The following is a 14,744-nucleotide window of genomic DNA, read 5'->3' as shown; positions in this document are numbered from 1 at the left end:
TTATCAGAGGATGTAAAAGAAGACATGCTCAACTCAGTACTACAGGCTGAAGACACACGGTGCCCCCCCCCCCCCCCCGGCTGCCTTTTTATTCAGATAATATGAATATTGTTCATTTCGCACTGACTTCACTTCTTTGAGACCTTACATATGAAATGTGAAGTTGATATGATGAACACTTAACGGGATATGCGATACAGACAGACATAGATTCCTGCACTAAGGACGTAGATGACCTTTAAAATGTCAAATAATCGGCTTAGATGCAAAATTCTAGCACAACAACTCACTAATGCAGGACTTTCAGGGGTTTGGATTCTTCCATCTTGTCAACAAATAGTCTTGACGGACAAGCTTTATGCAACTGTAACACAATTAAAATGTCAACATGTAGTAACACCTCCGCTGACACTAATTGCTGCGGTGTTTGGCATGGAGCTGCCATGACAGTAACTAGCCTATATGGTGTGTCAAGGGGCCAATAAGACATCCCTGTCCTCATCGCCAGCTAATCAAGCTGCCTTGATTACTTTCCATGCTTGTCTCTCCGCCCTCCCTCGTTCTCTCCCTCCTTCTCTCCCTCTCTCTGTCAGGCCTTGACACGTCCTTGTTTAGCTCTCCTCCACCTCAACGCCCACCCCCCACCCCAGGTTTCCCCCCCTCTTTGATTAGCCGAGACATTTGCATGGTCACTACACATTTTTCATTTTAGAAGTCATTATGCATTAGTGGCTCCTGATCGCCCGCCTTGACTAATCCTGATGAACTGAAAATCACAGCTGAAGGTCAACTTCCAGCCGGCCCCGCCGCACATTCATATTCATATTCAAACAAATCCTGCCTTCATTGTTCATTAGGGTCTTAGAGCGAGAGAGAGAGAGGGGACTCCATCTGAGGTGGAGGAGGTGGTGGAGGAGGATGTTGTGGTACATCTCTTTTCTTCTCCGGACTCGAGCGCAGGGAGAGAGGAATGCGTTCACAATAAGCGCGGTGGCTGAACAAAAGCCGTCAAAAGTTGCAAATTAAACAGTCTGTGTGTAATTATGCAAATGCTGTGCTTACACCTTCAATGTTATTAACCCTTGAAGCTACATTCGCTAGGTAAGTAATTACCCCTGCAGTCACTCCTGGTTTTGTGTTGGATGCTGTGACAATGGGACGAGTGCAGCTGAGAAACAACATGAGAGATGCGCTCATTAAGACCATTAATTGGATGCCGGCTCTCAAAGATGTTTTGGTTTACAAAAGGAATGCAGGAGTAGACGTGTAGGGGTTTAATGCAAATGAATGCGCAACCATAAATATAGCGGAATCAAATATAAATATATATAATATAAAATATCAATGGGCAGCTTCTTTTTGCATGTTTTCATCAAGATCCATGAACAATGTTGAAAAACGCCCTGTCTCTCAATGTTAAATGTTAAAGACCACCCCAAAATTAAATGGTTTCTTTCCGGAATCATAACGCATCCTTTTCATAAATTTCGCAGAAACCCGTCCAACAGTTTTCACGTAATGTTTCAAACAAACAAAACGAAAAAGACTGAAAACACAACCTCCTCTGCGATTGTAACAAATAAAACCAAACAAGACTTCCAACAAAGGGCGGCAGAAAAAAAAGATACAAGATAAGATGTACCTTTATTTCTTTATCTGCTGATAAATCATTACGATTTATAGACAGCAAACAACTAGGTAATGACATTGGGAAGTTTCTCTTCCACTCTGATTGGCTTTTTAGAGACATAATGGCTGATAATAATCTTCATTTCACGAATGCTCCAAACAAAAAGAGGGAAGGGGGAGAAAAAGGCAGGAGGAAGAAAGGGAGAGGGGAGAGAAGGCACTGGCCCACGTCCATTGTGAAGTGCAGCATAATGCTAATTCCAGCATTTAACTGCATGCTTTTCTGCTTGACGTATCAGAGGCTCCGAGATGAAAGCAGATAAGTAATTGCTCTCCTGGTTCTTATTCTTCACTGACAACCCATAAATTTAATTTTACACACACGTTCATTTACATTTTCGAGTATATGACATGATAATTGCAGGAATATAACACCTCCATTCTGCAGGAAGCTGCATGAGGGCTTGATTGACGTGAGCGGTGAATTGAAAGGAACAGGAGGCTGAATTGCCTCTCCTGGAAATGATTTTGCCACGAAGGGATAAAATTAATGAGCATTTACTCGACGATGGCAGTGGCATAAACATCCACACACCGTGAATAGACGCTCTCTTTCAGAGGAAGAGGAGCCATGATATCCAATTGGGCTCTGTCTGTGTTTCTCTGTAATCCGAAAGGATACGTTTCCAGTACTGGCGCCAAAAAGTAATTATTAATGGCATTTATGAAATAGTTTTAAATGAATTGTAGCAGAGGTGGACGCCAGGGAGCTAAATCACAAAAAAAGGTGAATCCAATTTTTGTAATAGTGCTAATTTGGACAAAAAAGAGCTGCTATTAGAGGAGCTTTGGACATTCGTACCTCCTTTAATGCTCTTGTTAAACCGTGCTCACCATTTGAACTCCTATTTGTTTATGTCCCGTGTCTTAAACGTGAACGATGAGCTGTGTTGACATGAACTTTGCAGCCATGTGGTTTGCCCTCGGAGCTGGAAAGCAAAACAAAGGAGCTTTAAATTGGCTCCTGATGTGAAAACACTGGTGAGGCCCCGGACCCACAACAAGACCATCATTACACCACTCATGTCACACCCGCAGCCTGTAACCAGCAGCCTCTCCACCGCCTCACAAAAGGTCAAGCTGCTCTGCAGAGATCTACCAGGTAAAGCTGGTGCCTTATTTACTGCCAGAATACCTCAGGCGTTCTGGGATTAAATGCAAAACACAGAGGAAGGAACTAATAAGTACAAATACTGTATTTTAGTGCTTTCTACTCATTACATTTTAAATGCATTTGAGAAGAATCATCTGTTTTTCAGATTTCATTCTAAATCGATTGGACGGCAAGACAGAAAAATGATTCCTTGTCATATATCTATCAATTTTGATTTTATACATTGAGTACATTTGATTTTTGAGTATCTTTACTTCAACTTGAGTGAAAAAAGTGTTTACTTTTGTCACCTCTAGCAAAACACCACATTTCTACTGCGTTGCTGCCAACGACTGTCTGCACGTAACCAATGGGCAAAAATGCACTTCCAGCAATTACACACACTCTCAGAGCGCGGTGCTTTATCTTTGCAGCAACGAGTTTTCTTATGAGCGAACTCAAATTAGCAAAAGCCTGAGATAAGTGGGGCATCAGAGTTCAAACTTAAACAATTAAAGTCCAGGGGAGAGGAATTCCCTTTTATTCGATTTCATTCCGTACAATTCACTTAGTAGTAATAAGCAGGGGGTGGGGGGGGGGGAAGTGGCGATAAACCATAAACGTTGTGTGAACACAGGGCGGTTATCGACGACAGAGGTTGTTGCTGTAGCGCTGGACAGGGGGGGGGTACTGAGCTGCACTAGACACAGCTGAGATAAACGCAATGAAAAATAGGAGGGTCCTGGTTGGTAATTACTGTGGATCCTTGGCAGGGAGAGTCACCGGCTAATTAAGCCACCGGCTTCATTTGACTCTTGGACAGAGATAAAGAAATCATGGAAAGTGCCACTGCGGACCACCCTCCTGTTTCCCATTTCATCTCAACCTCCTGAGCATCTCAGGGGGCGCAGGGCCCAAACTCAGACCCCCCCCTCCCTCTGCCTGCAACACATGGACTTCTGACCTCCCGGCTCCCTTTCAGCTGACACTGCTCATTTATTGCCATATAGCCAATTACTGCCAAACTTGGCCGAGCCATTATTGATGGCCGGGACTCTCTCTCTGGTTGAGGACCACCGAGGCGACAGGGCCGGGCGAGCGAGAGCCTGGCTGTGGAGTTCAAGTGTGTGGCGAGCAGTGTTTACCGAGTGGACGAGTCACAGGCGAAGCCGCACTCACTCACATGCACGTCGTGTTTTCGGCTTAGCCAGATCAATACTCCAGATTGTCAGGACTGACGCTAAGTAGATTACTAAATGTTTTTCCCGAATCAATTTCCATAGCCGTGTGGAAGCAGTGCATGGGAAGTGCAATTTATCATAACATAAAGGCCCATCATGTAAAAAGCCTCTAATAAAAAACCCCAGAGGAGATTGAGAGGGGGCTTAGCATGATTTCCATATTGATTTATCTCGACATGCAGATAGTCATTGATTAAGCCCCTCCAACGTGGCGTTCAGCGGCGTGGTGGCTTGTACACATTGTTTGTGTCATTATCAGCGCGGATTGTCACAACTTTATCGTTTCGCGGCCACGATTCGCTCCAGCCCGATGCCTCCCCGCAGGTGTTAAGAGTCGGGGGGGGAGAGGAGGGAGAGAATTAAAAAAGAAAAAAGAAAGTCCAGAGAAGAAGTAGAGAGAGGAGAGTGCTGAAATGGAAAAGAGAGTGAGAGGGGCGGAGGGGGTGGATTTCCCTCAGATGTTGCAGGTAATATGGCCTCCACTGGATCAGCCTCTTCATCAGTGACACACAGTAAATTACAAGTGCTTCAAGCAGCTCAGTGAATTATAGTTCATCACTAGGAAAAGCCCCCCCCCTCGCACTCCCTCACCACCGGGGCCCGGGCGTATCAGATCTGCCAGTTAGGATCCAATTAACACCCTGGCCAGAATCATCAGATTGCATGTGTAAGGGCTGGTATAACTCGTTTATTGCTCCCATGTATCTTCTGTCACAAGGTAAATTTGTTGCTGCTACATCAAAGGTCTGAGCTACTTTTTTCCCCCCCTTCCTCTTCTTCTTCTTTCCTTATCCCTCCCTCCCTCCCGCTCACTTTCTCTTGATCCCCCCTCCCCAAACTCAGCTACATCGCCTTGGGGTTGCATTTCAACTTCTTTTGCATCACAATGATGAACCTGCTCTGTCCTCGAAATTTAGCAATCTTGTCCTGTAGGTGTTGTAAATGCAGCGGGGGGAAAAAAAGAGAGAGGGAGAGGTAGAGAGGGAGGGAGATGGGGGGAGGAGAAAAAAAAATCTTGTTTTCTGGTTACAAAAGCAGTAACCAAGGGTGTTTGACTTAAAATGTGCTGACGCTTTTTTTTCTTCCTCTTCTTTTTTCGTTTTCTCTCTCAGAGTCAACAGAAGTTTTCCTCATGAATAACATAATACCCCCCCCCACCCCACCCCTCCTTCGCTGTGATCATTTTTTTTTTTTTTTACTCTATTTTCAGATCCAACCAGAGGGGATGCAGCGGAAAGATATATTCATAAATGTAAATGTGAGCTACCTTCCTTTAGCCACGCACGCCGGAGCCGGCTAAGCTAGACTCAAGCCTGGCGACGCAGCCCTTTTCCCTGCATCTGTGTTCCGGATGAGAGCCAATAAGCAGATGAGAGCTGCCATCGAGATAATATTGGCTCAGTGGTGAGACGCGTGGGCCTGACCTTTAGAAAAGTGCAACACTTCCTAGGATGGCCCAGTGCCCACGGCCGATGATGTGACTGGCCTGGGCTTGAGGAAGCTGGAGAATTTGCACGAAACATGACTAAGTCTCCTCCCAGCCATAAAACCTTAAATATTTCCATTCATGCTTAAGAGAAGAGTGTCGCGCAGATGGGATTGAGGTTATTAATCTTGTAAAAAGAAGAAGCTTGATAGTGCGAAAGGGGCAAAGCGGCGATGGAAACGCTCACTAGAGGTAAGCTCTCGAGTTTTGTACGCGGAGAATCGGACATAAATGTAGGGAGGGAGGTTCAGGGAGCAGCTTCAGACTGTCAGGCCCTCACGAGGCTGGGTCACAGGGTCAATCCAGACGTTTTATATGTGGAACCTGACATATAGAGGTGGTCGCTGGGTCACGTTCGGAGGAGGAGACGTCCTAACGTAGTCGGGTGTGTTTGCCTCGTGTAAATCTTAACGTCTTCTGCAGTTTGTTTTCATGGAAATGAACAGAAAATTGGGTCTGGACATTTCCTGGAGTTGACATATGATTTGTTTACAGCACATGGACGACTGTATTAGTTTTTATCGCCGGAAGCTCTTGAATCTTGCTGCTTTGGGATCTTCTCTATATGTGGCACCTCTTTTTCATCCTGAGATATTTGAATTCTTCCAGTTTTGCATCCATCGCGGATTTCCTTTCTGTATTCTCACGTGGGCTCACTCGGATATTTCCCGGAATAGCGCAGGCAGGAAAAGTTCGGCTAAATATCCAGAGCAACTGACTCTGATGTTTGTGTCCTTGCACACATCCTTTCTGGATAATTTCAGGAAAATGTCAGGACTTCAGCTTCTGATTTGTTAAGCTGCTTGAGGTCCAGCTCTGCCCTGTTCCTTACCGATAATGATCAATAGTGCCACTGAGAAAAACAACTTCCACAAAGTCACTTCTGGCCATGCAAGAACTTTAAGTGCTGGTGTTTGTGTGTAGACGAATTATGCATGTGTGTGTGTGAGTGTGTGTGTGTGTGTCTGTGCGAGCGAGCGAAACAACTGTCAAATTCATAGGCCTCTGTAATCCTCTCCGCCTCTCCTTGTCCGCGTTTCTTTATTTGTATTCCAAATGTCAGTGTATAAATGCCTTTCAGAGGGGGGATATTGCCACAGAGAGGAGGAGAGCTGGGGGAGAATGGAACGGAGACGAGAGGGTGTTGTGTGCCTTGGGAGAGCCGTGTAAGCAGCATGGCGGAGGCAGGGGGATTTACAGGGAGAAATAGGTGTTTATTGAGTGCTCCCGTGGGCTTACTGTGTAATAATAGACCTGTCACATTACGCAAATGTGGAGAAGCTGCCTGTGCGTGTGTTTGTATGTGTGTTTGTGGGACTGTTTTTCTCCTTTTACTTGTGTGTGTGTGTGTGTACGCATGTGGATGCCACCGCCTGCCTGCGCTTCATCAGCTCCTGAGAAGCGCCGATGAGCGAGCGGATAGAATTAGTCAAGCGAGAGCCTTTAGCCGCTAATACGTGTAATTAAAACTGCGAGCTGGGGCACTTAGATGCTTGTGTAGTAAATAATTTACATGCCATGATCTATGGATCATTTCCTGCTCTTAAACACCGAAGACTGGAGAACAAGAGGAGAAGTGGAAAAAAATCCGGAGTGGCAGAGGATTTATGAGCATCTCTGCCATAAGCAGGATGTCATGGTAATATTAATCCTTTTCCCCCCACTCTCTACGGCGCTAATCATACAAGGGGATCAATGCGCGTGATTCCTCCAGTGGAAAAATGGTAGCGTGATTGCCATTGACGCTTATCAAGCCACAAAGTTAATAAAATATTGCGGTACAGCATCCATTGTGGCCTCATAATCCAGGTAAATAATGCGGCTTTATTGGATAAACTCCCCACAGACGGGAATAACAGTCGAAAAAAATATAGTGCTGACACAAATGTGGAATAGCACAATAATAATAAGGGGTTTTAAATCAAGTGAGAGTTCCCACTGCTTTATATTGATATTTGCACAATGAAATATTACAGCTAAAATGTCAGTGGAAATGAGTGGATTGAGTCCCAGTGCAGAAAGGATCCAGCAGGCCCTGCTTGTGCTCACTGGGAGACTCGGTGGCGCCTCGGCCTGCGATGGCAACTTCTTTGGAACAGAAAGGTGAGGATGTTATAATGGGTGTTAATAAAGGCTGGATCAACAGCTGGATTAGTAGGGAGCCGATCGGCGAGGCCCTCCCGGTTTTATACCGATTCATATCGCGAGCCAAGGACGGAGTAAGCAAGTGTAAATATTCAATATTTACCATGTGCTAGTGTTATTAGAGGCATGGGGCCTGGACGCCGGCTGACGGTTATCATGCGCCCAACGCCGCTCTCATCCAATATTGTTCCTCCTGCCATGTATGTATTGTATTTGGCAACTATGGAGGCATTTGTAGATCAGGATCCCGTTTGTTTGAGTGTTTTCACTTTGGCATGACAGAGCCTCAAACAGAGGAAGCACAATAAGAAAACTTTTCTCCCCCTCCAGCAGCTCAATAATTAATTTCCACTCAAATAAACAAACAACGCCTCAATAATCCCAATGCCGTCATGTGTGAATATAACGATAATAATAAAGCTCTTGATGAGGTTGAATTATTTAAACGCAAGAAAAAGGAAAAAGCACGGCGAGGCTTTGCTAACCTTATCTCCTCCCCTGTACGTAATTAGGTACACAGGGGTGTGACTCCAATTGAAGGCGTCGACATTGTTAAGACTGTGAAAATATCAACGGGTGAGGTTAATGCCAATTTCCCCGTCATTATTGAAACGCGCTTCTAATGAGGTGAACCATTGCTCCCTGATATTACTTATTAGCCGAGTGGAGGGCACAGACTCCCACACTTCAATTTCAAATGGCTAAAAAAATGAATTGAATAATAAAAGAATACTAATAATAGAAAAACACGGAGCAGATGTCAAAAAAAACTAACTGTCTTGTTGACGGAACCAAGAGACTCGATGGTGTGAAAAAAATGTCTTGACACCGCGAAGAAACGTGTTGATGTGCGAGTGTGTAGTCAGCGTGCAACTCGTATCTATATGTGTGTGTGTGTGTGTGTGTGTGTGTGTGTGTGTGCATATGTGTACAAGTGTGACCTTTTCCAAACCACTGACAACAGAAATAGACAGCTGGACGAATCAATAAGGCAAATTAGTGTTGAAGAGTGGAATTGACAGGCAGTTAAAATTAGCCGTCGTCGGGCTGACAAGTCTTTTCAAATAATTTCTAACCTCTGGATATTTCGTGTCAACGCCACAATGGATCTAGTTAGAGAAGCGTGTGGATCAAAAGGGTCCTCCATTTTGTCGTCCGACTCAATAGCTTCGATATTCTTGAAGTTGTAATTATTGTATAGTCTGGTGGACGATACAAACAGACTATGACATGTATTCTTGACAATAGGAAGACGGCTCGTGGAGAGAACTCTGCACTCAGAGATCTGTTGTGTCTTTTCTCGCGTCTCGGTGACACTTAGCTTCCTGGGGACCGGCTCGTCTGGCTTTAGGATTCCAATGACAGGTCGCGGATTGCGTTGGCAAATCAAACACACTTGTGGAGCAGAGGAAATCTTCTTTTCGCGGGGAGCATGTATTATGGATGGACTTAAGAGATTAGGCGGGGAGCTGCTTTACCTGCAGTGGACGCTGCTTGTCCTGGCTCTTTGGAGATTTCAGGCCACTGCCTGGCTGCTGCAAGAGTAATTGCCTCGCTGCTTGTAGGGCCTGGGAAGGAGAGAACACAAAACAGAAAGGACAGTGTGAAAAAACGAGGAGAAGAGGCACTGAAAAAAAACATATATCCGATTTCCTGAAACTGACAGAAGAGATAATGAAAATTTTAATTGTCATCTTTCTGGCAGATTCCCATGACACAAAGTAACAGTAGCCATGCTCCAAGAAAACTGTGGCGTAATCGTCTCAAACACACTCCCTTTTACAAGTTCACACAGATACTCAGACACCAGAGCTTTTGCCAATGTGCACTTTTGAAGGCTTTTCGCTAATCTCGCCATTTGCGAGGCTAAAGCGCTAAGGAGGAAGTTCCCTTTTCAAAGACGCCACATCAGTGTGGACAGGCCATGAAAACCACGTCTAGAACACGTCCAGATGCTGCTAACAGCACCACGGTCTAGCAACAATTCACAGAGCTGCGATCGAGAATGAATAGTTTGTTTAAAGCACCGCAGAAGAAGAGGGTGGAGGAGGTGCTGAGCTGTAGAAGAAGAAAAAAAAAAGAAGAGAGATCCACAGCGTCAGTGGAATTGACCTGTCTAGTGTGTGCTCAACTGAAATACCCACTTCTCTCTGCAAATTACTGCCACATTTGCATATTCATAATATCAATTTGAAGTAGAGGCAGCGCCATGTGAAGTGTCTCTGGGAGCTGTAATTAAAGTTGACAAAATCAACATCAGATTACATTTAGAGTGAATTAACTAGCAGCCCAGGTTTCTGCACTGTGCATTAAGGGTGCTTATGAGCAGGGGATGGGTGCTGGATACAGAGAGATGGGTTGGTGGAGAGATGGAGGAAGAAAGGGATCTTCCCCTTTATAATGCAATTAGTTCATAGCTGTTTACACATAGAAGAATTAGTCAAATTTGTAAAAAAGACGTGTTGCCATATGTCGGCTTGATCAGAATCGGAGCAGCTGAGGATGCGGAGTCATTCATATCTCTGGGGTTTGATGGGATACAGATGTCCTCCCGCCCAGCTGCGTGTAGCGAGCGCGTGTGTGACGCGTGGAGCTGCAGCTTCACAGGTACGGCGGCAGCTGGGCGAGCAGCTTCACTCCCCGTTCTTCAAGAGCGCGCGGATAAAAGACGTCTGCTCGAGAAGGAACATTGTGCACAGCTGCTACAACTGCTGCTGCACAGTCGTATATCGTGTATTCTTTAGGCCCACGAGCATCAAGTGGGAGAAGAGAGGGGGGGGAAACATGTATGCACACACACACACACACACACACACAGGCACACAACACAACACAACAACTTCACAGGTGTTTCCTTTATTTGAGGAAAAAAGAAGAGGACGAGTAGGAGGATAAGCAATGAGCGACGGAGAGTGACACTTCCTCAGGAATCAGGGGTGCTCATTTTTTATTTTTTTTCCCTGGTGCTTGCCAGTATCCATGACAACAGCTGCCTTGACGGGGCGTGCATATGGCGCGGCTCTTGCCAGCTGGTGGGAACAATGTTTGAACTAGCACATTGAGATCCTGAGCAAACAGGGGGGAGAAGACGGGAGAGACAGAGGGGAGGCGCTGAAAAAAAAAATGAGAGAGAGCACGAGAGGAGGGGAGAGGGATAAAAAAAAGTTGCCACGTCTTAACCCCTCGGGGAACGTAGCCACCCCCCTGATCAATTATGAAAAGACAGAGCTGGGGGGGGGGGGTGCATGGAGAGGTGGTGGATCCGTCTGTCTGGCTGCTCAGGAGGAGCCAGACTTTCTGAACTCGAGCAAACAAACATTACACTGGCACTGGGTCCTAACTGCATTGATCTGTCTCCTTGGTAAGAGCCTAGTCGCCACCGCTTTTTATATGTGTGTGTGTGTGTGTAGTGTGACATCTGTAATCTGAGTCTTTAATCAGCACACACACAACCACACACACATACAAAAAAAGTAGCTTGTAGCACCTGCAGCAGCCAAGCACACACACACACACACACACACACACACACACACACACACACACACACACACACACACACACACACACACACACACACACACACACACACACACACACACACACACACACACACACACACACACACACACACACACACACACACACACACACACACACACACACACACACACACACACACACACACAGGCGTGCACGTGACGCGCTGGCCTTCTTCTCCAAGACGGGAAATCAAACACGGCTTACTTGAACCGAACACAAAAGACAAAACAAATTCCTCGAAATGCAGCCAATCAAGTCAGTAATTAAAGCGCGGCCTAATTAATCTCGCCGTGATTGGTGAATCAAAGTAATTATAAGGCTTATTGAGTCCCGCACACTGTAGTTAGAGGGGAGGCTGCTTGATGAGAGCGAGCCTGAGGTAGCCGTCTGGAGGAAATGTTTATTCGTGTGTGAATCAATAATGACTCTCCGCGTTGTACCCAAAGTCAAAAGAGATGCCGGGTGTATTATGCACAGTCAGGAGTGTAAAGAGAGGGATGTTTGTAGCTGCGCTCGCTGCTGGGTAAACATGGCAGGAGGTGCAGGTATGAGAGGGGATGCAAAACGGCAACTAGTCTTCCCAGACTGCAAAAGAAGAAGTGCTTCTCCAAACATAACAGACCTTATTAACAGCGGCCAAACTTTCCCCGAGCGGTTTGTCAAGCCTCACACTGTCTGTCACCTCTCCTGCGAAAGTGGGGTTAGCCATTTTTCTGAGAGAAAACAGACACAAAGTCCCGTCCCCCCCCTCACTTTCCCCTGCTCTGAGTATTCAGCCATTACAGTGAAAAGCGCCAATTTGTGCCGCCCACTTCCCACTCCACGTCGATGGCGAGCCGGAGCCCACCTCAAAGCGCGGAAAAGCGCCGAATGCCAAGAAAAGTCATCAAAAGTTTTGCTGGAGAGCTGCTGCTGCTGCGGCGGCGGACAAAAACACAGAGCGAGTGCAGAAGCGCCGTCTGTTTAACCTGGGTTGCTATGCACGGAAAAATGACATCCCCTGGTCTATTAATGCACACATTGTATAAACAGCCCGATGTGACACATTCTTTGGAATGAGGGAGCCGGCCAGACAGAGAGAAAGAGAGCGAGGGGGAGAGAGAGAGGAGAAGAGGAAAAAAGAGCCAGGCCCGCTATATAAATAACAAGGCACTCAGAGGCATATTTGATGTTGATATCCATCACCGAGGTTGGAAAGGAAGAAGAAAATAAGACGGGGAAAATAACACACAGAGCGACCGAGACCGCGACACGGGGATCCTTATGAAAATAAGATTCAGCCCAAATGGATCTGGTGTAATTGGTTTCAGATAGTGAGGTCAGGAGAAAGGCGATACGGGCGACTATTATGCGAAACGGACTAAGAAACAAGAATGTTTACACAGGCATTCCTCTGCTACATTAATAGGCATGCAGACATCACCGGAGAGAGAGGGGGAGAGAGGGCGAGAAGAGACTGACGGAGGAGAGGAGGGTGAAAAAAAGGAACACCAGCCTTCCATTCATCCCTCTATTCTCCACTCTCCCATGTCCCAGTGTTTGGAGTCCATACAAAACAGGGTAATAAGGAACACACATCACAATGCACCTTTGTAAGGAGCATGCAAAGATCTTAAACAAGCATGAAATACATTAGCGGGGGCCCTGCAATACCGGGCCAAACCATTACAAATCTCCAGATTGCTTATTTTGTGCTCGGCGGAGGCGGGGTGATGGAAAGGAAATAAACCATCCGCTAAGAATGTTGCTCTTTCAAATCCACCTGGAGACTGCGCGTTGTGCAGCCACGACATTGGAATTGGACACATCTGAGGGGAGTGTGACAGCGTGTTTGGACAGTGCTGATCACTTGGTGGCGCGGGTCACATCGGGAGTTTTGTCGTTATTAGGGGGATATAGCGGATGTTGGACGATGATGACACAGGTGTGAAATAAGCCGCCCGGCACACACTGCACCAGGCTTATCTATCTTTGCTTCCAGAAAACACAAAAACAAAACAAAAGAGGCAAGAAAAAGGGAAAGTGTGACACTTTCACAAGCTTGGGGGTGGGGGTGGGGGGTGGGGTCCTGAATGCTACGGAAAACAAGGCACAAACAGTTTAAGCTGAACCAACAAACATGGCTGATTGGACGGAGGCTGCGGGGGGGAGATATACGCCGACACTCCACACCAAAATATTTACACCTTATCTTCTTATATAAGTGGATTCGGGGCAGATGGATGGATGGCTACGGATTTGGAAGGGTTGACTGGAGAGGATAGACAAATGAGAAGATAGAGGGTGGGGATAACATGTCCCATACAATGTGTGAATGCAAAAGAGGTGTTTGTGAGTTTGTGAAAACAAGTGAATTTATTCTGGAATATATTGTAACAGACCCTAAAGAGAAAGAACTGAAGGGATCACAGAGAACGTGTGTGATCTATAAATTCTGAGAAAAGTGATCCCACGTCATTGCTCGGGTTGTAAAAAAGCTGCTTTAAGACAAGCAAGTCCCACTAGTAAAATGTCGGGGGAAATATGGGAGTGAGCCCATGTGAAATACAGCAGGAAAATGTTCAGTGTTGTGGACGTGTCCAACATGCGACGGACAAGAAACTGGAAGAATGCAAAAATATCTGAGGACGACAGAGAGAAGCCAAAGATGTCAACAGATTCAGGAACTGTCGGTGATGAGGACAGGTGCGAGTCCTTCATGCTTACACAGGTGCCACCGACTGTGAAGAGTAACACTGATTCCTGCAGTACAGGTGGGAGCAACAAACAACAAAGATGTGGTGCATGGAAAATAAATGTATGCCATAATTCTAGAAGATCCCTGATGGGTTCTTCAAACACTCGCTGGAAAATGAATGCCGGCACTATGACTGTTTTGAGATCAGGCCAATGCTTGATCCATTCAACTGAAGTGACGCAGCCACGGGAGTAGAAAGACTCCCATCCTTTCATAAAGGTCAGAGCTGGTGCCTCAATAACGGCTGTAGATTCAGATCCCATATTGCCTCCACAAAGCATAATGCACATGTGGATCCAGTCACCTTTGCATGGTTGAGTACTTGAAAAAGGGGAATAAAAAATAATGACTCCTTGACTGCAGTTGCAGACGCAGAGGAGGAGATGGCGGAGATGCAGGAATGCAAAAAAAAGAAATGGCTCAAACTGACCAGAAGGCCTTTTTGAAACGTGACAAAACTGGATAACTTGTTTTTAAAGAAATGTGACAGATTCTTCTGAAAGTTGAAGCTAATTTGAACCATTAGTTGCACTATGAAAGAACATCTAAGGAAAACAAAAGGTTGCAACTCAGAGCATATCTGTGTCCATGCTTTCCCATTTGGACCAGATGCAACTTTAACGTGTATACACCTTAAAAGCCATTTGTGTGACCGTAATAATTTACAACGAAAGCCAAATGTTTAAGTCGTCAATATTTTTAAATTTCATGGTCTCCATCTGCTTCAGAGGCTTAGAAATTAAAGTTCATGTAAACTTTGGCGATTCTGTCAGCCGCTCAGATAACCCCTCAGGTTTAAGGTGGTTGTTT

The 14,744-nt window shown here is 45.7% G+C and overlaps 1 protein-coding gene across 1 annotated transcript in view; it reads right to left on the bottom strand.

Annotated features, from left to right (window-relative positions):
- foxp2 (forkhead box P2) overlaps window positions 1–14,744 on the bottom strand; it is a 60,459-nt gene that overhangs the window by 31,678 nt on the left and 14,037 nt on the right. Inside the window, exon 2 of the mRNA XM_061074576.1 lies at window positions 9,133–9,222. Coding sequence (XP_060930559.1) covers window positions 9,133–9,222 — 90 coding nt within the window. The remainder of the gene's footprint in view (window positions 1–9,132; window positions 9,223–14,744) is intronic.

The sequence above is a fragment of the Limanda limanda genome, chromosome 1 (genome assembly GCF_963576545.1).
Source record: "Limanda limanda chromosome 1, fLimLim1.1, whole genome shotgun sequence".
Taxonomy (NCBI): Eukaryota; Metazoa; Chordata; class Actinopteri; order Pleuronectiformes; family Pleuronectidae; genus Limanda; species Limanda limanda.
Note: the sequence above shows the minus strand (reverse complement) of the source record. Positions and strands in the feature narration are given on the sequence as shown.